Raw genomic sequence first — 25720 nt, forward strand, 5'->3', positions numbered from 1 at the left:
AGAGGAGGAAAGGATGAATCACAGAGGTTGTTGGAGATGTCATTGGTGAGGACCAAAACATTGTATCAGTAAAGGAAGATGTCAAGTCAGCACATTTTCTTTTCATGAAACTGTGCTTAGCTCTTCACAGAAAAACTTTGCAATGATTCTGAGCAGAAATGAAAGCACAGTGAGTTTCTGGGAAAAGGAAGAATTTCATGGTCCAGTGCACACTGTCTCTGATGCAAATGGCATCAGGGCAAGAATGATCAAACCCCGATTCAGGACAAAAGATTTAAAGAAAGATGGGATGAAGGGCCTCATCCTAGCAAAAATAAACTCTGCTATGTCTTCAGCATAGAAACATTAGGTAGAAGCAGTAGGTAGGAGTAGTAGATGGAAGTAGTCTGTAGGAACATTAGATAGGAGCCTCTGCAAACACTGCACTTGACTTGCGCCCTGCTGTGGCCACCCCTTTGAGGGAGTTCCAATTGGAACAGGCATCAGAGATATAGATATGCCTTCAGCACAACACAAGGAATCCCAACCAGAAAAGCAATACCCATTCCAGGGAAAGTCACATTAGAAGCTGTACAAGGATAACCAATGAGTTCTCCCAAAGTGCCAAATGTGGTTTTTTGATGGGAGATACAGGATAGGTGTGCCCAATTAGAAGTAATAGAAATGATATTATGGTCAGAGGACTCTAAGGGGACAGAAATGATGCATGGGCACAGGGAAAGTTTAAAGTTTAAAAAGAAGGGGTCAAGTGTGTTAAAAGAAAGGTCATGATGATCAGGAACTCTGATAGTGTGTTTGATTAATTGTTACATATTGTTGTGTAGGTATGTATATTTTGCGTGTGTGGATGTATGTATATACATGTGTATGGGGGTGGGTTGGGCCATTTCTTTCGTCTGTTTCCTTGCGCTACCTCGCAAACGCGGGAGACAGCGACAAAGCAAAAAAAAAAAAAAAAAAAAAAAAAAAAAAATTGTTATGGAGAGGAAAAGATAAGGCCTAAGCTCCACCAGGATCATCCTGGTAAGAGCCTAACTATGCTTAAGTTCCTTAATGAGACTGAACTCCCTTTCATCGACTGCCAATGATACAGCCTCACCAAAGGTGACTTTATTTGTGCTTTAACCACATGCAGGCAGAGTCAGGTAACAACAAAGTTAGCAATGAAACCTTCAAACAAAACCTGAACAAGTAGCTCAAGAAAGAGCCAAATTAACCTAAGGCTGATACCTGCAGCAGTTGGGCAGAAGTGGAAGGCAACAGTACTGAGCATCAAGTAAGATCTGTGGTGGGCATTACACAATAGCCTTACCTCAGAAAAAATCTTGCCTAAGGTACTTGACATGCTCATGGGCTTTACTCATCAACACAAGCCAAATGTGTACTTTTTTGCTGGCAATTCAATTCACCATATCTCTGATGCCTGTTCAGGAACTCCGTCAAAGGGGTGGCCACAGTAAAAGTCTCCATAACTGGTGAACTTCAGTGCCACTTATGGCCTTTATTGCCTTACTCTTAACAGGCCAGTGGCAGAGGGCAACTCCAGTGCAGAGTTTTCTGAGGCTCCTACCTAATGTTCCAACCTACTAATTCAACCCAATGGTCCCACCTGATGTTCCTATCTACTACTTCTACTTAATGTTTATACCTACCACCACTGTCTAATGTTCCTTCCTAGTGTTTCAATCCATTGCTCCTATCACTTTGGTTCCTTCCTAGTGTTTCAATCCATTGCTCCTATCACTTTGCCAAAAGGCAGAACTAGTGCATAGTATTCACTGTAGGGAATCTTATTTTCCAAAGGGCAGAGCAAGTGCATTATGCTCACTGCAAGAAAATTGAAAGTTACTGGCAACTTGTATCACCTATAAATTTTTTTTTGACAAAGTATTGCAATACTCACCTTTAGTACACAGGCTCTCACAATGTCCTTTTTCTTTTTTTTTTGAAAAACACTTCTTAAACAACACTTCTTAAACATGTTCTAAATTACTTTCTTTCTTTTCTTTTAAACTATTCGCCATTTCCCGCGTTAGCGAGGTAGCGTTAAGAACAGAGGACTGGGCCTTAGTGGAATATCCACACCTGGCCCCCCTCTGTTCCTTCTTTTGAAAAAAAAAAAAAAAAAAAAAAATTACTAAATTACTTCTTTTCTTTCTTTCAAACTATTCGCCATTTCCCGCATTAGCGAGGTAGCGTTAAGAACAGAGGACTGGGCCTTTGAGGGAATACCCTCACCTGGCCCAATTCTCTGTTCCTTCTTTTGGAAAAAAAAAACGAGAGGGGAGGATTTCCAGCCCCCTGCTCCCTCCCCTTTTAGTCGCCTTCTACGACACCCAGGGAATACGTGGGAAGTATTCTTTCTCCCCTATCCCCAGGGAATAAAATTACTATTTCCCATTATTTCATTTCCATTGCAAAATGACTTATTCCTTTCATCCTCCATCTAAAAGAAATTTTCAAAACCTTATCTCAAGCTCTTCATTAATGTTTATCATTGCATACTTTCCTACAAACCTCACTGCAAAAGACCCTATTGTCGTTTTAATGCCAGACATTCTAGACTTGAATATTAGATATTTTTCTGGACACAACATTAATTTTTCTTTTGCACATATGGTAATAGCTTTCCTGTTGAAACTTCTATTCCACACCAGGTCATCATATACCTACTTCCATCCTTTTCCCCTTATCCCTCTAGTTTATTACACAATCTAATCACATCCACACAAGCTACCATAAGATACTACATCATTCTACATGTTATTTTCCTCAACTTTACTTCTAGTATACCACACTCTAATGCTTAAAAACAAATTTCCCTATCTAAACTAAGCACTCTAACACAAAATATTCAGAATGTGACTCATAAGCAAAGAAAATGGGGTTTGCAATCCCCTTTCTTTACCACAATTCTCATGATATCCATTCCCATGAATGCAAAGTACATTCTCAACCTCCAGAGCAAACACTATGGTTTCTATTTCTTTTGCCTTCATCTACTGATGAGCAGAGACGGTAAAAATCAATTCATCCTTGGGAACTGAAAGCCTTTACAATTATCTCAATTTTACTGAAAGAACATCATGGATGTAATTACTTATAATAAGGGCTTCAGCATCTATCTTCTAAATGTCTAGTTTGATCATCTTAATTTTCATAGTGAATCTGATTTTGATACTCATGATTTACGGACTTCAAACTGAATTTTTCTCTCTCTGTTAATTTCTATACGTCATAAGCTGAGTCAGCATCATATTATACACTTCCAATCCATGCATGGGTACATCTATTCCAGTCTGATCTATCCTACATGATCATGTCTCATTACTTATGTCCAATATACCAAGAAATTACTTCTTACTCTTAAGAAATACATTAAAAATCCTTTATACTGTCTTCCAGTTTCAAAGAATTCTATATTATCATCCTTCCCGTTTGATGCCATGACCATGTGTGAACCAATCCTGAAATACAACTTTGCCAACCCTAAGTTGGCCATTTACCAAAGGCTATTGGTGTACATTATCATCCCATTAATACAAAGCTCCTTTATTTTCTCAGCTGTTGGAATAGACAGAAAGATAGGAAATTGAAATAAAAAATATAAATACAGCATGCTTACCACACTTCCAGTTTTTCCATCCCTTTCCACCTCCTCATCTTCTTCCATTTTTTCCCCTGGAATGTGCGGAGGTGGGGGAGGAGTAATAATGGAGTTTGGCAGGGATGCTGTGACCACTGGAGGAGTTGGAGATACAAGCTGGAGTGCAGAAGCTGGGGGTGCTATGCCTGCAGCTTCACAGCACTGCACAGCATTTGTCATCCATTTCTCCAAAAGCAATGCTTTCGACCATTCTGGAAACAAAATATACTAATATAAATATGCAGGTTGCAGTAAGGTAACAGTGATGTGCAAGATTTGGTATTTGCTGATCACCACAGGAAAAAAGAAACGCAATAAGTCTCACATGCACTTTTGTGTATGACAAGAGTCGAGTGAAATGCTTTTTTTTTTTGGATGTGTTAAGGATATGTATGTAGGTAATGGTTGGTAGGCAGCCACTGACCAGGGAAGTATACTACCATTACTGCCCACCTGGGTATTGGTAGGGTTAGTGACAACTGTATTGTGAGCCTTCAATTCAGGGGATGTCAAGTTGCACTCCTTTGACTTATGCAGTTGTCTTTTCTTGCTGCCTCACCCACACATGGACTGTTGGCATTCTGTCCAAAAACACACAATCTCCCCTTGTAACACATAACACTTGACAACTCTTAACTCACACAGCTCATTCATCATAACTCTCGATTTTCCTGTGGTGAGTGCTATGCACTAGCCCTTCCTTTTGGCAAAATAGATGGAAGTATCAGGTAGGAACACTAAAAAGGAACATTGGACAGAAACATAAGGTAAGAGTAATATGTAGGAACAGTAAGTGAGAACATTAAGTAGGAACATTAGATAGGAGGATTAGGTAGAGATAGTAGGTTGGAACACTTGGCAATAACATTAGCCAGATCTATTAGGTAGAAGTAGTCGATCGGAAGATTAGGTAGGAGCCTCTGAAAACACTGTACTACAGATGCCCTGTGCCAATGGCCTGTTAAGGGTGAGGCACTAAAGGCTAAGAAGCAGCACTGGAGTTCACCAGTTATGGAGTCATCTGCCTTGGCCACCACTTGAAGGAGTTCCCGAAGGGAACAAAAGTGATGAGATACAGATAGATGGATAAACAGATAAGGATATGTGGAAGGGAACCGATGTGAAGCGATATGGATAGATAGATAGATTGATAGATAGATATGTAGACGGATGTATAAAGATATTTCGGGGAGGGAGACAACTGCTGAATAGTGTGAAAGCCTTCCATAAAGGAGCAAACACATGTGCAAGTGTGACTGGAAACTTGAGTGAAAGTTTCAGTATACACATGGAAGTGAGGCATGGCTGTGTGACGTTACTGTGGGCTATTAACATACAGGTTGAGTATCTCTAATCAGAAAATCCAGAATCTAAAATGCTCCATAATCCAAAACTTTTTGAGTGGTGACATGTTACATGTGGAAAATGCCACACCTGACCTCACTTACCTATGCTGGGCTCTGATGCTCTGTCAGCACCAGTTTGTTACAAACTATTGTCACTGCCAGACCTACATGCATTACTCTGTGATTTTTGCTTATTCTCTGCTCTGTAGTACAAAGATATTGTTGAAAATGTCAAAAAGGCCTGCAGATACCCCTATGGGTAAAGTGAAACAGATGTAACCTTTCAATCCAAACAAAGCACCATATGTGGAAACAGAAAACCTGCAGTTGTTTTTTGTTCTTACTGTTTAACAGCTGATACAGGTACTCTACTGATTCTACTGTGCTGCTAAGTTACCCTAAACATACTATTTTTTCATTGTATTAAGGGTATTTGATATCTTTTTACTGTTAAGTACTTATGTATGAATAAGTGTAAGAAAATGATTGCTTATCTAAAGCATACAGATTCAGAGTCAGGAATGAAGGTGATGCCAAACAACCACAGATTGTCCACAAGGGTGGGTGAGTTTGTGATAACTTAGCTTTCTGATGGTTCAATGTTACACAAACTTTGTTTCATGCACAAAATTATTAAAAATATTGTATATATTACCTCCAGGATATGTGTATAAGGTGAATATGAAACATAAATGAATTTTGAGTTTAAACTTGGGTCATATCCCCAAGATGTCTTATAATTTACATTTATTTATTCATTTTGCTTTGTCGCTGTCTCCCGCGTTTGCGAGGTAGCGCAAGGAAACAGACGAAAGAAAATGGCCCAACCCACCCCCATACACATGTATATACATACACGTCCACACATGCAAATATACATACCTATACATCTCAATGTACACATATATATACACACACAGACACATACATATATACCTATGCACACAATTCACACTGTCTGCCTTTATTCATTCCCAACGCCACCTCGCCACACATGGAATACCATCCCCCTCCCCCCTCATGTGTACGAGGTAGCGCTAGGAAAAGACAACAAAGGCCCCATTCGTTCACACTCAGTCTCTAGCTGTCATGCAATAATGCCCGAAACCACAGCTCCCTTTCCACATCCAGGCCCCACACAACTTTCCATGGTTTACCCCAGACGCTTCACATGCCCTGATTCAATCCACTGACAGCACGTCAACCCCGGTATACCACATCGATCCAATTCACTCTATTCCTTGCCCGCCTTTCACCATCCTGCATGTTCAGGCCCCGATCACACAAAATCTTTTTCACTCCATCTTTCCACCTCCAATTTGGTCTCCCACTTCTCCTCATTCCCTCCACCTCCGACACATATATCCTCTTGGTCAATCTTTCCTCACTCATTCTCTCCATGTGCCCAAACCATTTCAAAACACCCTCTTCTGCTCTCTCAACCATGCTCTTTTTATTTCCACACATCTCTCTTACCCTTACATTACTTACTCGATCAAACCACCTCACACCACACATTGTCCTCAAACATCTCATTTCCAGCACATCCACCCTCCTGCGCACAACTCTATCCATAGCCCATGCCTCGCAACCATATAACATTGTTGGAACCACTATTCCTTCAAACATACCCATTTTTGCTTTCCGAGATAATGTTCTCGACTTCCACACATTCTTCAAGGCTCCCAGGATTTTCGCCCCCTCCCCCACCCTATGATTCACTTCCGCTTCTATGGTTCCATCCGCTGCCAGATCCACTCCCAGATATCTAAAACACTTTACTTCCTCCAGTTTTTCTCCATTCAAACTTACCTCCCAATTGACTTGACCCTCAACCCTACTGTACCTAATAACCTTGCTCTTATTCACATTTACTCTTAACTTTCTTCTTTCACACACTTTACCAAACTCAGTCACCAGCTTCTGCAGTTTCTCACATGAATCAGCCATCAGTGCTGTATCATCAGTGAACAACAACTGACTCACTTCCCAAGCTCTCTCATCCACATCAGACTTCATACTTGCCCCTTTTTCCAAAACTCTTGCATTCACCTCCCTAACAACCTCATCCATAAACAAATTAAACAACCATGGAGACATCACACACCCCTGTCGCAAACCTACATTCACTGAGAACCAATCACTTTCCTCTTCCTACACGTACACATGCCTTACATCCTCGATAAAAACTTTTCACTGCTTCTAACAACTTGCCTCCCACACCATATATTCTTAATACCTTCCACAGAGCATCTCTATCAACTCTATCATATGCTTCTCCAGATCCATAAATGCTACATACAAATCCATTTGCTTTTCTAAGTATTTCTCACATACATTCTTCAAAGCAAACACCTGATCCACACATCCTCTACCACTTCTGAAACCACACTGCTCTTCCCCAATCTGATGCTCTGTACATGCCTTCACCCTCTCAATCAATACCCTCCCATATAATTTACCAGGAATACTCAACAAACTTATACCTCTATAATTTGAGCACTCACTCTTATCCCCTTTGCCTTTGTACAATGGCACTATGCACGCGTTCCGCCAATCCTCAAGCACCTCTCCATGAGTCATACATACATTAAATAACCTTACCAACCAGTCAACAATACAGTCACCCCCTTTTTTAATAGATTCCACTGCAATACCATCCAAACCTGCTGCCTTGCCGGCTTTCATCTTCCGCAAAGCTTTTACTACCTCTTCTCTGTTTACCAAATCATTTTCCCTAACCCTCTCACTTTGCACACCACCTCGACCAAAACACCCTATATCTGCCACTCTATCATCAAACACATTCAACAAACCTTCAAAATACTCACTCCATCTCCTTCTCACATCACCACTACTTGTTATCACCTCCCCATTTGCGCCCTTCACTGAAGTTCCCATCTGCTCCCTTGTCTTACGCACTTTATTTACCTCCTTCCAGAACATCTTTTTATTCTCCCTAAAATTTAATGATACTCTCTCACCCCAACTCGCATTTGCCCTCTTTTTCACCTCTTGCACCTTTCTCTTGACCTCCCGTCTCTTTCTTTTATACATCTCCCACTCAATTGCATTTTTTCCCTGCAAAAATCATCCAAATGCCTCTCTCTTCTCTTTCACTAATAATCTTACTTCTTCATCCCACCACTCACTACCCTTTCTAATCAACCCACCTCCCACGCTTCTCATGCCACAAGCATCTTTTGCGCAATCCATCACTGATTCCCTAAATACATCCCATTCCTCCCCCACTCCCCTTACTTCCATTGTTCTCACCTTTTTCCATTCTGTACTCAGTCTCTCCTGGTACTTCCTCACACAAGTCTCCTTCCCAAGCTCACTTACTCTCACCACCCTCTTCACCCCAACATTCACTCTTCTTTTCTGAAAACCCATACAAATCTTCACCTTAGCCTCCACAAGATAATTATCAGACATCCCTCCAGTTGCACCTCTCAGCACATTAACATCCAAAAGTCTCTCTTTCGCACGCCTGTCAATTAACACGTAATCCAATAACGCTCTCTGGCCATCTCTCCTACTTACATACGTATACTTATGTATATCTCGCTTTTTAAACCAGGTATTCCCAATCATCAGTCCTGTTTCAGGACATAAATCTACAAGCTCTTCACCATATCCATTTACAACACTGAACACCCCATGTATACCAATTATTCCCTCAACTGCCACATTACTCACCTTTGCATTCAAATCACCCATCACTATAACCCGGTCTTGTGCATCAAAACCACTAACACACTCATTCAGCTGCTCCCAAAACACTTGCCTCTCATGATCTTTCTTCTCATGCCCAGGTGCATATGCACCAATAATCACCCATCTCTCTCCATCAACTTTCAGTTTTACCCATATTAATCGAGAATTTACTTTCTTACATTCTATCACATACTGCCACAACTCCTGTTTCAAGAGTACTGCTACTCCTTCCCTTGCTCTTGTCCTCTCACTAACCCCTGACTTTACTCCCAAGACATTCCCAAACCACTCTTCCCCTTTACCCTTGAGCTTCGTTTCACTTAGAGCCAAAGCATCCAGGTTCCTTTCCTCAAACATACTACCTATCTCTCCTTTTTTCACATCTTGGTTACATCCACACACATTTAGACACCCCAATCTGAGTCTACGAGGAGGATGAGCACTCTCCGCGTGACTCCTTCTGTTTCCCATTTTTTAGAAAGTTAAAATACAAGGAGGGGAGGACTTCTGGCCCCCCGCTCCCGTCCCCTCTAGTCGCCTTCTACGACATGTGAGGAATGCGTGGGAAGTATTCTTTCACCCCTATCCCTAGGGATAATATATATATATATATATATTGGAGGTGGAAAGATGGAGTGAAAAAGATTTTGTGTGATCGGGGCCTGAACATGCAGGAGGGTGAAAGGAGGGCAAGGAACAGAGTGAATTGGAGCGATGTGGTATACCGGGGCTGACGTGCTGTCAGTGGATTGAATCAAGGCATGTGAAGCGTCTGGGGTAAACCATGGAAAGCTGTGTAGGTATGTATATTTGCGTGTGTGGACGTATGTATATACATGTGTATGGGGGGGTTGGGCCATTTCTTTCGTCTGTTTCCTTGCGCTACCTCGCAAACGCAGGAGACAGCGACAAAGTATAAAAAAAAAAAAAAAAAAAAAAAAATATATATATATATATATATATATATATATATATATATATATATATATATATATATATATATATATATATATATTCTTTCTTTTAAACTATTCGCCATTTCCCGCATTAGCGAGGTAGTGTTAAGAACAGAGGACTGGGCCTTTTTTGGAATATCCTCACCTGGCCCCCTCTGTTCCTTCTTTTGGAAAATGAAAAAAAAAAAAACGAGAGGGGAGGATTTCCAGCCCCCCCGCTCCCTCCCCTTTTAGTCGCCTTCTACGACATGCAGGGAATACGTGGGAAGTATTCTTAATCCCCTATCCCCAGGGATATATATATATATATATATATATATATATATATATATATATATATATATATATATATATATATATATATATATATATTTTTTTTTTTTTTTTTTTTACTTTGTCGCTGTCTCCCGCGTTTGCGAGGTAGCGCAAGGAAACAGACGAAAGAAATGGCCCAACCCACCCCCATACACATGTCATATACACACGTCCACACACGCAAATATACACACCTACACAGCTTTCCATGGTCTACCCCAGACGCTTCACATGCCTTGATTCAATCCACTGACAGCACGTCAACCCCGGTATACCACATCGCTCCAATTCACTCTATTCCTTGCCCTCCTTTCACCCTCCTGCATGTTCAGGCCCCGATCACACAAAATCCTTTTCACTCCATCTTTCCACCTCCAATTTGGTCTCCCTCTTCTCCTTGCTCCCTCCACCTCCGACACATATATCCTCTTGGTCAATCTTTCCTCACTCATTCCTCTCCATGTGCCCAAACCACTTCAAAACACCCTCTTCTGCTCTCTCAACCACGCTCTTTTTATTTCCACACATCTCTCTTACCCTTACGTTACTCACTCGATCAAACCACCTCACACCACACATTGTCCTCAAACATCTCATTTCAAGCACATCCATCCTCCTGCGCACAACTCTATCCATAGCCCACGCCTCGCAACCATACAACATTGTTGGAACCACTATTCCTTCAAACATACCCATTTTTGCTTTCCGAGATAATGTTCTCGACTTCCACACATTCTTCAAGGCCCCCAGAATTTTCGCCCCCTCCCCCACCCTATGATCCACTTCCGCTTCCATGGTTCCATCCGCTGCCAGATCCACTCCCAGATATCTAAAACACTTCACTTCCTCCAGTTTTTCTCCATTCAAACTCACCTCCCAACCGACCTGACCCCCAACCCTACTGTACCTAATAACCTTGCTCTTATTCACATTTACTCTTAACTTTCTTCTTCCACACACTTTACCAAACTCAGTCACCAGCTTCTGCAGTTTCTCACATGAATCAGCCACCAGCGCTGTATCATCAGCGAACAACAACTGACTCACTTCCCAAGCTCTCTCATCCCCAACAGACTTCATACTTGCCCCTCTTTCCAAAACTCTTGCATTTACCTCCCTAACAACCCCATCCATAAACAAATTAAACAACCATGGAGACATCACACACCCCTGCCGCAAACCTACATTCACTGAGAACCAATCACTTTCCTCTCTTCCTGCACGTACACATGCCTTACATCCTCGATAAAAACTTTTCACTGCTTCTAACAACTTTCCTCCCACACCATATATTCTTAATACCTTCCACAGAGCATCTCTATCAACTCTATCATATGCCTTCTCCAGATCCATAAATGCTACATACACATCCATTTGCTTTTCTAAGTATTTCTCACATACATTCTTCAAAGCAAACACCTGATCCACACATCCTCTACCACTTCTGAAACCACACTGCTCTTCCCCAATCTGATGCTCTGTACATGCCTTCACCCTCTAAATCAATACCCTCCCATATAATTTACCAGGAATACTCAACAAACTTATACCTCTGTAATTTGAGCACTCACTCTTATCCCCTTTGCCTTTGTACAATGGCACTATGCACGCGTTCCGCCAGTCCTCAGGCACCTCACCATGAGTCATACATACATTAAATAACCTTACCAACCAGTCAACAATACAGTCACCCCCTTTTTTAATAAATTCCACTGCAATACCATCCAAACCTGCTGCCTTGCTGGCTTTCATCTTCCGCAAAGCTTTCACTACCTCTTCTCTGTTTACCAAATCATTTTCCCTAACCCTCTCACTTTGCACACCACCTCGACCAAAACACCCTATATCTGCCACTCTATCATCAAACACATTCAACAAACCTTCAAAATACTCACTCCATCTCCTTCTCACATCACCACTACTTGTTATCACCTCCCCATTTGCGCCCTTCACTGAAGTTCCCATTTGCTCCCTTGTCTTACGCACTTTATTTACCTCCTTCCAGAACATCTTTTTATTCTCCCTAAAATTTAATGATACTCTCTCACCCCAACTCTCATTTGCCCTTTTTTTCACCTCTTGCACCTTTCTCTTGACCTCCTGTCTCTTTCTTTTATACATCTCCCACTCAATTGCATTTTTTCCCTGCAAAAATCGTCCAAATGCCTCTCTCTTCTCTTTCACTAATAATCTTACTTCTTCATCCCACCACTCACTACCCTTTCTAATCAACCCACCTACCACTCTTCTCATGCCACAAGCATCTTTTGCGCAATCCATCACTGATTCCCTAAATACATCCCATTCCTCCCCCACTCCCCTTACTTCCATTGTTCTCACCTTTTTCCATACTGTACTCAGTCTCTCCTGGTACTTCCTCACACAGGTCTCCTTCTCAAGCTCATATATATATATATATATATATATATATATATATATATATATATATATATATATATATATATATAAGAGTAAATGTGAATAAGAGCAAGGTTATTAGGTACAGTAGGGTTGAGGGTCAAGTCAATTGGGAGGTGAGTTTGAATGGAGAAAAACTGGAGGAAGTGAAGTGTTTTAGATATCTGGGAGTGGATCTGGCAGCGGATGGAACCATGGAAGCGGAAGTGGATCATAGGGTGGGGGAGGGGGCGAAAATTCTGGGGGCCTTGAAGAATGTGTGGAAGTCGAGAACATTATCTCGGAAAGCAAAAATGGGTATGTTTGAAGGAATAGTGGTTCCAACAATGTTGTATGGTTGCGAGGCGTGGGCTATGGATAGAGTTGTGCGCAGGAGGATGGATGTGCTGGAAATGAGATGTTTGAGGACAATGTGTGGTGTGAGGTGGTTTGATCGAGTGAGTAACGTAAGGGTAAGAGAGATGTGTGGAAATAAAAAGAGCGTGGTTGAGAGAGCAGAAGAGGGTGTTTTGAAGTGGTTTGGGCACATGGAGAGAATGAGTGAGGAAAGATTGACCAAGAGGATATATGTGTCGGAGGTGGAGGGAATGAGGAGAAGAGGGAGACCAAATTGGAGGTGGAAAGATGGAGTGAAAAAGATTTTGTGTGATCGGGGCCTGAACATGCAGGAGGGTGAAAGGAGGGCAAGGAATAGAGTGAATTGGAGCGATGTGGTATACCGGGGTTGACATGCTGTCAGTGGATTGAATCAAGGCATGTGAAGCGTCTGGGGTAAACCATGGAAAGCTGTGTAGGTATGTATATTTGCGTGTGTGGACGTATGTATATACATGTGTATGGGGGGGGGGGGCATTTCTTTCGTCTGTTTCCTTGCGCTACCTCGCAAACGCGGGAGACAGCGACAAAGTATAATAAAAAAAAAAATATATATATATACACACATACATACATATACACACACATACACACACATATATATATATATACATCTGAAAAATGTAAGAAATAATTTAGAAAACTGAAACTTCTAGCTTGAAATGAAATGAAATATGAATGTCACATAATGGTTCAACCTCTGGCTATGGAAAAGGGAAGTGTATAATTTATTTACACAAACGTCAATAGTAGCTTTCATCAATTTAACCACTGTATCATATTGCCTGGTCCACTTCTCTTATCATGAAACTGGAATATTGGCTTATGATGTTTCTCAATTGTCTTCATTACACAAAGTACAACCATATCTTGGATACATGAGGGTAGGTAGTTGGTCATCCACCATAATAAAGCCTTGACAGACCAAAAGTTTATCTGGACCTCAACTTTTCCAGTACATTCATGAAAAACACCTTTTTGCTTTCCATCTCTATCACTTTGAAAAAAAAAAAAAAAGAATGCTTCCTTTGTTCACATTTCAATGAAAGAATAAGCTTCAATGTCTAAGCTACATTCTTTTCCAATTTCACTATTTTCTTGTCAGGGCACCATGTATGAAAACTATCACTCCAGTAACTCCAGTAACACTACTATAATTTACATATATGCAAATATTCCAAAATCCCAAAAAATTCAAAATCTGAAACACTTCTGGTCCCATGCATTTCAGATAAGGGAGATGAAAACAAAACTAGGGAAAAGGGGTGTAGAAATATAGTGTGGTGGTGAGGTATGATGGCTTGAGACAAGCTTGTTTATGCATAATACTGTGTTATTTGCTGAGAGTGAAGAGGAATTGCAGAAGGTTGTGTTTTTATGGTATATGGAATTGCAGAAGGTTGTAAGTGTGTTTTATGATATATGTAAGTGTAGGCAATTGAAGGTAAATACAAGTAAAGGTACAGAAATGGCATCTCAAAGGAAACAGAGTGAAAATATAGATTTTGCAAAGCCCTATCAAGTGAGAAGAAAGTGTACTAAACCTGTGTTATAGATATAGGAAGAGAAAGGCTGGAAGAGATGACACAATCATGTATTTGGGATCTATTTTGGGCAAGTTTGGTGATATGCAAGGAAAGATAAGGGAGAATGCAGAATACGCTAGAAGAGTCACTGGGTTCTTTAAATGAATAATAAAGAGTAGAAGTGTAAGTATGAAAGTGGAAAAAGTGTTAACGGACAGCATAATTCTCCTGACCTGACCTGTGCAGCTAAAACATGGACATGTGATGAGTAACAGATGTCAAGAATACAGACTATGGAAATGAGTTAAGACTAGATGACTAAATGGAATAAAGGAAGTAATGAGGGGGTATATAAGAGATTCATTATGGCAGGGAATGCAAAGGGAATGAATTGTGGAGAGGAAGAGTGGGTGAAAAGTAATACTCTGAGGTGGTTTTGGCATGTGGAAAAAATGCAAAATGTTGAGTTTGCAAAGAGAGTGAATGACAGAACAATTAAAGGGTCTGGTGTGAGAGGAAGACCACCTGTGGTATGGAGATATAGAGCAGAGGAGTACTGGAGGGAGAGAAATGGTGGTAGAATATATGAAATGATGTATGTGAGAGAGGCGTGTAAGGATAGGGATAAGTAGAGACGCTTTTACCTTAGCCACCCCCTCGATGGGAGTTCCTAGAAGGAATGGACATTCGTTATATAGACAGTATAAACAGATACATACAACTTCAGGGGAGATGCTGAAATGAGATTTCTATATCTCTCCTAAAAATGTAGAATACATAAAAGTGCATTTGGGACTTATTGCATTATATTTTCATTGTGATCATCAGCAAATACATATAAATACACACATAGGGTGAAAATTTTTTTTAACAATTCTTTATATTTTCATATTGCTATGAAATTTTGTTTGGAATTTCAACACAAGCAAAAACAGAATGTCTAGAATGATTGGGGTTTTGTTCAATGGGAGTAATCATCCAATAAAGGTGATTGGAGGGTGTTAGCTTGATTCATGTCTGTCTGGGATTAAAAGTGACTGAAGATTTCTGTGGAGATGTTGACATTCAGTTCTGGATGAAATTTTGTTCCACTTGCATAATGTAACACTGCATGACTGATATTCCTGTTGTCATGTCAGGGTGTAGTGATGTGATTGTGAGTTCCTTTGCATATGAAAGAATCTACACATTGTGGTTTGCTACAGGTATTGGGAAGTCTTCTGATAGAAAGACTGAAGAGAGCTGGAGAAACAATTGCTCCTTGGGGAATTCCACTGTAGAGTTTTTAAGTGTTTTATATTAACAACTGTAAATTTTTTCAATTGGTATAATTGATTCTAAACACATTTGATTATTGTTTTAGTGGCTTCATTCAGCTAACTTTAGTAGAGCATCATCTTGAATTAGTATGCACTGGAAAGCCTTACAAGGAAAGCAAGAGAAGATCTGTTCCACTACTTAAACTCTGTACCTACCATTATCCCTGAGTAGAGCTTCGGCAGTAAAAAGAGGAATATGTAGCATGTCTGCTGTTTCAACAAGCAATTGATCCTTTGCTTCTTGTAAATCTTGTGCCCGCAAGCCAGAGTAAACCTCATTGTCACATTCAGTCTCAACCTCATTGCCCAGCAGTTCACCCTCAATAACTCCATCACTACTGTCAGCCTAAACAGGAAAAATATAAATATTTATGCAAAAATTATAAAACAAATTATGAACATAGTTGATAATATTAGGAGATTTTAACCTTTTCTTTCAGACTTGTCCACATATGCCCACATTTGCAAGGTAGCACCAGGAACAGAAATAAAGGCCTAATTCTCTCATCCATTCTCTAGGAGTCATGTTTAATGTCACGAAAACAAAGCCCCCAATCCACATCCGAGCCCCAGAGACCTTTCTAAGGTTTTCTCTGGCTGCTTCACATGCCTTGGTTCAGCACACTGACAGCAAATTGCCGTGAGTTAACCACATTGCTCTAATTCACTCTATCCTAAGGAAGTCTTTTATCCTCCTGCATGTTCAGGCCCCAAGCATTCACAATCTTATTCTCTCTATCCTTTGATCTCCAATTCAGTCTCTCTTCTTTTTGTCCTCTCTACTTCTGATACATATATTTTCTTTGTCACAAAGAGAAGAGGCATACTACAAAAGAGATGGAAAGACACAATGAGAAATTTGATTAGGACTGAGGGTATTTCAGATGTTAAAGGAATGACTGGGGATCAAATGAAAGTATTTTGGTGTATGAAAATTGTATGAATGGGGACCTCAGTCTCAATTAAAGAATCAGCTTAGAGTATTAAGTGAAAAAGTTATATTATAAGCTCTTTCAGAAGTGTGGAATTTCATGTTCCACTGTTATCAATTGGACTTGGGTTGATATAGAAAAAAAAAAGAGAGAGAGTGAAGAGAGTGATGATGCAGAGGCTGTTCATCTGATCCCCCCAAATGAAATGGAAGTGGAACGGTAATGAAAGAATAGTCTGATCATGAAGTGCAAATTGCTTAACTAGAAAGTAAATGTCATGTTAAGACCTCACAACAATATTCATATTTTTGCACATCTGTTTTGTTTACCTTTATATAACAGATCAACACTCCATCTTCCAGTGACTAAATCATTCTTAACACTGAATCTCTCTGAAATTCTTATTTTCTTATCTATTCCTTATATTGATTCCCTATTCAGTCTTCACTACCAGTATGTTATGGCTTATTCTACAAATCAAGACCCATTTCATACTCATGAAGTTTTCATTTGAGTACAATGCACATATCAAGATTTCTATATTTAACAGTTTAAACTATTCTTAGTCTTTACAATTTCAACTTACTGCATTCCTTTTAACAGTAACACTCTCTTGATATTTTTACCGTCTGATCCAAATCACTGCCTTCGGGAGATCTTAAGGTAACATTATATGAGATTTGAGTTGGCCCAAACATCTAAAACCATGAGCTTTTAATGGTAATTTCAAAAAGTCTCCAAATAAACTAATATCATTATCATAACTTTCTATAGCAGTATCCAATTATATATGGTGTAAAAAATCAATATAATTACCATAACTTTACATAGCAGTATCCCATTATGCATGGTATAAAAAATTAATGTAATCACATAAAGTTGGTCTGCTAACATTATATACAATATTGCAAATTCCCAGAAAAGTCAGAGGACTCACAAACACCATGCGAGATTCCAAATAAGTAGCAACATCATGATGTGTTGCTCTAACTGCTAAATCACAAGGTGTTAATCTGTCACGATTTTCAATAAAGAGTCCAGCTCCCTGAGCCACCAACAGTTCTACACATTTCCGAAGTCCAGAGGCTGAAGCATAGTGGAGTGCTGTATTCCCCTTCTGAAATATGGATAAAAGAAATAATATTACTAATTTTGTCTTTCCTTTTCAGTCTGAAAACTTCATCACAATCATATCAAAGTCTGAGTTACTATAAATCTGTTGGTGGAAGCTTTTCATTTAAAATAAAAGATTCTGTAGAGTAATGTCATTTCTAAAAGATCCTGTATATCATCATTTTCAAAATGTAGGAAAAACTCACTAAAACAAAATAGACAAGGAGGTATGAAAGGAAAATATACATAAAGGATTTTGAACAAGAAAATCAAATTATCTCAACTCTAAACTATACCTTTCACCTTAACAGAGATACAAATTCATTTTTCTCAAGCATTTTATGCTTACAGTTAAACTATATTCATCCTTACCTATACATCTACACATATTTTTTCTCCCTTCTTGTACTTTCACTTAATCTGGTTTACAGTTCACCATACTATGGTAACATATGTTCTTGTTATTCCTATATATTTGCATCATTCGCCTTACTTTATTTCAATATTTTATAAATTATTCCTCAAAACTAATTCACCACAATAAATTTGTCTAATTATTACCTTTATCCATTAATTTATTACTGTTAATTCTTATAAGTTACAATATTGCAAAATACCTACAGTTTGTCTCATTTCAATACATACATGAGTGTTGTACCATATGAGCATTAGAACTTTTAATTCTTAACTACTGTGACAAACTCAAATCAACAAGCTTATATAAATACTACTTCTTGAGGCCTCAACTAACAATATGATTTCATTCAAAAGATAAACACCATTATCTTTTTTTTTGCAAAATTGCAAATTCCAGGTTCTGCTCTAAATTAGGAATAGCATAGAAATAATATCACCACAATGACCAAATACACTTGAGGTGCTCTGCTCATTTCCTGTTTGTGCTCATTACCTTTTCCTTTCTCACAATGCTCATGCTAACATAAATATTGCCCTGTTGCACTTGTTCTGGCAGTGCACTTATCATATATCAGGTAAGCTTCATACACATACACACACACACACATCCTCTATCACTTCTGAAATCACATTATTTCTCCCCAGTCTGATGCTCTGTACATGCTTTCACCCCCTCAGTCATCACTCTCCATACAACTTAAAAGGTACACTCAACAAACTTTTACCTCTGTAGTTTGAACACGCACCTCTGTCTGCCCTTGCCTTTATACAATGGGCCCATACATGCATCCCGCCAATCCTAATGCACCTACCCAAGATCCATACTTACAGTGAGAATCCTAACAAACATATAATCATAAAAACTTATAGTAGTAATCAACAAATTTGCATCATAATGGTTCTACTGTTAAAAGAGTTATCATTTGTTATCTGACTATACCTGCAATAGGGTACACCATGGATGAAAAGTAATCTTTGGTGAGGTTATATCGTTAAAAGTAAAGTCTCATCAAATAACTTCTCACTTAAAAAGTTTTTATTTTCCTGCTGCTTGAAGCATCACAGCCTTGGGCTACAGGAGCCTCTGGAAAGATGTCCTGGTAACACCAGGACTCATTCTTATAAAGAGGTTCTGGGGTAATCATAAATTCATAAAAATATGAAAAAATAAAAGATTTACCATTTGGAGTATTCAATACAATAGAGCAATCATTTACAAACAAATGCATGTAAAAATAATAAGCCAAAAACAGCAACACAAATTCATTATTACAGTAAACATCTCCATGCTACAAAGAGTACAAACCTTAACAAACGTGCTGTTTTGGATATGCTGGTATGACATTTCCTACCTGCACATAAGAGAGCATTCACTTCCGCATTAATTAATGCAATAGCAATGTAAGATCAAAGTGCAGCATCATAAACTAATATATATATATAGTCACTGTAGGCACTTGTACACTTGCAGCAGAAACAATGAATAGCGAGATCAAAAACAGCAACAAAAATTAATAATTATCGTAAACATTTATGTACAACTGACCACTAGCTGTACATGCCCTCAGTCACTTTATACAGGAAAGGCTTACCCCTTTCTGTGCCAGTATTAACGTCATTAAGCAATGCAATCTCACCATTTCCTTCTATAGTCACAATCATTTGTAAAGACCCTGGATCCATTCACAGGCATACAATTTAAAACTCAACAAAACTCTACCATCTTGTAGTTTTATCAAATGAGAGCACAGAATCAATTTTGTTTATGCTTCAAACTGATTTTACAAATGGGTAAAGTAAGTAATGAGGAGGTAAGTCAATGACACCAGCAACAGGCTTTATTCTATGTTATTAATAATGTTATTATGATATTTCATCTGTTGAGCATTCACTGTTCAAACTTTCACATTTCCATTAAGATCAAAAAGAAATGTATTCTTACTTTTCCCTCAGCAATTATCAGCAGTTGCTCAATCTTTTCACAGCAAACAGTGTATGCCTGTTCCTCTGTGCATTCATCTATATGGTTTCTCTCAGTTTGTCTTTGTCTGTGAGAAGCTGCCTATTTTTGTCCTTTTGTGCAGAATGGGGAAGAAGTTATACGTTCATGACACCCTGTCTCTTAGATTTTGCGGACATACAACTTTTTAATTGCGTGCTGTTAGCATTTGCAATTTCAGTGCCTTGCTGGTCCATTCACAACTCTGAACTTTAATTAGTTTCTTCTTGTGCTTACAGATGTCTCCCAATACTATGAGGAGCTTTTTAGGGAAAAAAACGAGGCATGCCACAGCTACATTTGGTGATAAGTTAGTTCATGAGGTAATGAAGAACACCCTACTCTCCCTCTTACTAACCCTTGCTCCACCACAATCTGAAGCCCTCATTAGTGCAGTTTTTGGTAAGTTTTCATTAAACATCACCTAAATCATCATATTTAAGTATGTACTATGTAGTCCTTCAGCTAAGATGCTACCTGTACATTCCATACGAAGTTAGACTTGGAAAATTACTGAGAGCTCAAGAATGTAACTCCCTTTATATAATGGGTTTAAATTCCTTAGTTAACAATTCACCACTAAGTGACTGGTTTTCAGAAATGTAGCCCTGTCACTCTATAAGGATTTATATTCATACCTGTTCACTGTTCCCTGCACTAGCAAGAAAGTGCCAGGAACAAAGAAAGAAAGGCTGTATTTCCTCACATCCATTCTCTACCCATCATTTGTAATGCACTGAAACCACAAACCCCAATCCAAAACCAGGCCCAAAAACCTTTCCATGGTTTCCACTGGCTGCTTCTAACAACCTGACAGAGTTCACTGACAGCATGTTACCCCCCCTATATACTACACTGCTCCAATTCATCCTACCCCATGGACACCTTACATCCTCCTGCATGTTTGGGCACCAAACACTTAAAATCTTTTTCACTCCATCCTTCCATCTCCAGTTTGGTCTACTTCATAATGTACATAAAAAACAATATCCACTTTCTTCTTTATCTTTCATAATGACTTCACCTGCTGAAGTATCTTGAATAACAACAAAATAAAACTGCATTTCATTCAGCACTAGTAAATGATTCTAATCTCATTTGTATGCCTGCCAAACTAATATGAATATATTTCTGACAAAAGTTTTAAGTGCTGCATTTATATTTCTAAACATAAAAGTATACATTCATAATGAAGCTTATTTTTTTGTGAACATGCATAAAAATGTAATATTTTCAACTTCACAAGTAATGAAAGTGACAGTAAATGCAGTGGGTCTTCTAAAATGTACACTTTGCGATCAAAAGAAAAATCTAAGTGGAACAACATTTCTGGAAACATAAAAAGGCAAATATCATACCTTATCCTGTGCATTTAATTGTGCTCTTTCTTTTTCTCCATCCTGAAGTATTGGTCCACGCCACTGCAAAATCATAACAATACAAGCAGCTCGTCTATCTTCAGCGGAAGGTGACTTGGCTTGGCCCACACGGCAGACACAATGAATTGAGCTCTCATCATCTGCATTTTTCTTGTTCGGATTACCCCCAAGGTCACAGAGAAAGGTCCTATTGGAAATTATACTGCTGATAGGTTTGCAGGCTGCTTTACAAAACTGTAATTTCTCTTAAAAGTTAATCTGCTTAATCAATCTTAAATTTCTTTGTAAATCACATCTTATCAAAATACTTTTCTATGACTGCAAATCTCTTTTAGTATCAGTGATGCTTGCTTAACTGGTATCAAATTCCTATGGTAAAAGACTTAAATAATAATGGAGAAAATATGCTGAGCCTTAATGGAGAAAATATGCTAAGCCTTAACAAAATGCATAGATCGTTTCTCCTAAGGATGTCTATATGACCATCATAAGTCCACTCCCAGATATCTACAACACTTCACTTCCTCCAATTTTTCTCCATTCAAACTTACATCCCACCTAACTTGTCCATTAACCTGGCTGAACCTAATAACCTTGTTTTTATTCACATTTACTCTCACCTTTCTTTTCTCACACACTTTTCCAAACTCAAGTCAAGTTTCTCACTTGAATCAGCCACCAGTGTAGTACCACTGGCGAACAATGATTGACTCACTTTTTTCATGCATATTTGCCATTTCCCATGCTAGCGAGGCAGCTTTAAGAACAGATGACAGCTTTAGAGGGAAAAATCCTCACTTGTCCCTTTCTCTATTTCTTCTTTTGGAAAGTAAAAAAGGATGGGAGGATTCCCAGACCCCACTCTCACCCCTTTTAGTCACCTTCTACGACATGCAGGGATAATATATATATCCACACTTCTTTGCCATACCTTGTGTTAACAAAGCAGCATCAGGAACAGACGAAAAAAGGGCTCATTCACTTATAGAAATTCTTTAACGAAGTAGCATCACGAACAGATGAAGAAAGGACTCATTCACTTACATCTATTCTCTAGTCACGAAGAACACTGTCCCCTATCTACACCTAGGTCCTACAGACCTTTCCTTAATCTTATTCAGCTGCTTCACATGCAATGGTTCAGTCCACTGACACCACACTGACCCATGTTTACCACATGAAAACCAACAACAAACATACAGCACTGATGTGAACTCTTAGAACAATGGCTTTTGTAGAATAGAATGTCAGCATCTCTACAGAAGTCTTCAATCATTCTGTTCCTGCCTACTGGATGTGGAAGGCATCTTGTGTGCTGCAGTAGTTTCATAGACAGGAGGGACTCCTGAGGCAGGATGTAGGTAAAAAGAAAAAAAAAAGGGAGGTAAATGCAAGAGTCCTGGAAAGAGGGGCAAGTATGAAGTCTGTTGGGGATGAGAGAGCTTGGGAAGTGAGTCAGTTGTTGTTCGCTGATGATACAGCGCTGGTGGCTGATTCATGTGAGAAACTGCAGAAGCTGGTGACTGAGTTTGGTAAAGCGTGTGGAAGAAGAAAGTTGAGAGTAAATGTGAATAAGAGCAAGGTTATTAGGTACAGTAGGGGTGAGGGTCAAGTCAATTGGGAGGTGAGTTTGAATGGAGAAAAACTGGAGGAAGTGAAGTGTTTTAGATATCTGGGAGTGGATCTGTCAGCGGATGGAACCATGGAAGCGGAAGTGGATCATAGGGTGGGGGAGGGGGCGAAAATTTTGGGAGCCTTGAAAAATGTGTGGAAGTCGAGAACATTATCTCGGAAAGCAAAAATGGGTATGTTTGAGGGAATAGTGGTTCCAACAATGTTGTATGGTTGCGAGGCGTGGGCTATGGATAGAGATGTGCGCAGGAGGATGGATGTGCTGGAAATGAGATGTTTGAGGACAATGTGTGGTGTGAGGTGGTTTGATCGAGTAAGTAACGTAAGGGTAAGAGAGATGTGTGGAAATAAAAAGAGCGTGGTTGAGAGAGCAGAAGAGGGTGTTTTGAAATGGTTTGGGCACATGGAGAGAATGAGTGAGGAGAGATTGACCAAGAGGATATATGTGTCGGAGGTGGAGGGAACGAGGAGAAGAGGGAGACCAAATTGGAGGTGGAAAGATGGAGTGAAAAGGATTTTGTGTGATCGGGGCCTGAACATGCAGGAGGGTGAAAGGAGGGCAAGAAATAGAGTGAATTGGAGTCATGTGGTATACAGGGGTTGACGTGCTGTCAGTGGATTGAAGCAAGGCATGTGAAGCGTCTGGGGTAAACCATGGAAGGCTGTGTAGGTATGTATATTTGCGTGTGTGGACGTGTGTATGTACATGTGTATGGGGGGGGGGGTTGGGCCATTTCTTTCGTCTGTTTCCTTGCGCTACCTCGCAAACGCGGGAGACAGCGACAAAGTATAAAAAAAAAAAAAAAAAATATATATATATATATATATATATATATATATATATATATATATATATATATATATTATATATTTTTTCTTTTCATACTATTCGCCAATTCCCGCGTTAGCAAGGTAGCGTTAAGAACAGAGGACTGGGCCTCTGAGGGAATATCCTCACCTGGCCTCGTTCTCTGCTCCTTCTTTTGGAAAATCAAAATATATATATATATATATATATATTTCATACCATTCGCCATTTCCCGCATTAGCGAGGTAGCGTTAAGAACAGAGGACTGGGCCTTTGAGGGAATATCATCACCTGGCCCCCTTCTCCGTTCCTTCTTTTGGATATATATATATATATATACCTGTGGAAGGTATTAAGAATATATGGTGTGGGAGGCAAGTTGTTAGAAGCAGTGAAAAGTTTTTATCGAGGAGGTAAGGCATGTGTACGTGCAGGAAGAGAGGAAAGTGATTGGTTCTCAGTGAATGTAGGTTTGCGGCAGGGGTGTGTGATGTCTCCATGGTTGTTTAATTTGTTTATGGATGGGGTTGTTAGGGAGGTGAATGCAAGAGTTTTGGAAAGAGGGGCAAGTATGAAGTCTGTTGGGGATGAGAGAGCTTGGGAAGTGAGTCAGTTGTTGTTCGCTGATGATACAGCGCTGGTGGCTGATTCATGTGAGAAACTGCAGAAGCTGGTGACTGAGTTTGGTAAAGTGTGTGGAAGAAGAAAGTTGAGAGTAAATGTGAATAAGAGCAAGGTTATTAGGTACAGTAGGGGTGAGGGTCAAGTCAATTGGGAGGTGAGTTTGAATGGAGAAAAACTGGAGGAAGTGAAGTGTTTTAGATATCTGGGAGTGGATCTGTCAGCGGATGGAACCATGGAAGCGGAAGTGGATCATAGGGTGGGGGAGGGGGCGAAAATTTTGGGAGCCTTGAAAAATGTGTGGAAGTCGAGAACATTATCTCGGAAAGCAAAAATGGGTATGTTTGAGGGAATAGTGGTTCCAACAATGTTGTATGGTTGCGAGGCGTGGGCTATGGATAGAGATGTGCGCAGGAGGATGGATGTGCTGGAAATGAGATGTTTGAGGACAATGTGTGGTGTGAGGTGGTTTGATCGAGTAAGTAACATAAGGGTAAGAGAGATGTGTAGAAATAAAAAGAGCGTGGTTGAGAGAGCAGAAGAGGGTGTTTTGAAATGGTTTGGGCACATGGAGAGAATGAGTGAGGAGAGATTGACCAAGAGGATATATGTGTCGGAGGTGGAGGGAACGAGGAGAAGAGGGAGACAAAATTGGAGGTGGAAAGATGGAGTGAAAAAGATTTTGTGTGATCGGGGCCTGAACATGCAGGAGGGTGAAAGGAGGGCAAGAAATAGAGTGAATTGGAGTCATGTGGTATACAGGGGTTGACGTGCTGTCAGTGGATTGAAGCAAGGCATGTGAAGCGTCTGGGGTAAACCATGGAAAGCTGTGTAGGTATGTATATTTGCGTGTGTGGACGTGTGTATGTACATGTGTATGGGGGGGGGGGGTTGGGCCATTTCTTTCGTCTGTTTCCTTGCGCTACCTCGCAAACGCGGGAGACAGCGACAAAGTATAAAAAAAAAAAAAAAAAAAAAAAAAAAAAAAAATATATCACCACTACTTGTTATCACCTTCCCATTTGCGCCCTTCACTGAAGTTCCCATTTGCTCCCTTGTCTTACGCACTTTATTTACCTCCTTCCAGAACATCTTTTTATTCTCCCTAAAATTTAATGATACTCTATCACCCCAACTCTCATTTGCCCTTTTTTTCACCTCTTGCACCTTTTTCTTGACCTCCTGTCTCTTTCTTTTA

General features: G+C 39.7%; 1 protein-coding gene across 6 annotated transcripts in view; it reads right to left on the reverse strand.

The window, feature by feature from the left end:
- The window catches only part of LOC139753664 (ankyrin repeat and IBR domain-containing protein 1-like), a 147385-nt gene that overhangs the window by 92217 nt on the left and 29448 nt on the right, over positions 1-25720 (reverse strand). For all 6 annotated transcript variants that reach the window (XM_071670308.1, XM_071670307.1, XM_071670309.1 and 3 more), the window contains exons 4-7: positions 21441-21648; positions 17491-17670; positions 15778-15967; positions 3626-3858 (exon numbers count right to left, since the gene is read on the reverse strand). In XM_071670308.1, the coding sequence (XP_071526409.1) occupies positions 3626-3858; positions 15778-15967; positions 17491-17670; positions 21441-21648 (811 nt within the window). The remainder of the gene's footprint in view (positions 1-3625; positions 3859-15777; positions 15968-17490; positions 17671-21440; positions 21649-25720) is intronic.

The sequence above is a fragment of the Panulirus ornatus genome, chromosome 15 (genome assembly GCF_036320965.1).
Source record: "Panulirus ornatus isolate Po-2019 chromosome 15, ASM3632096v1, whole genome shotgun sequence".
In the NCBI taxonomy this organism is placed as follows: Eukaryota; Metazoa; Arthropoda; class Malacostraca; order Decapoda; family Palinuridae; genus Panulirus; species Panulirus ornatus.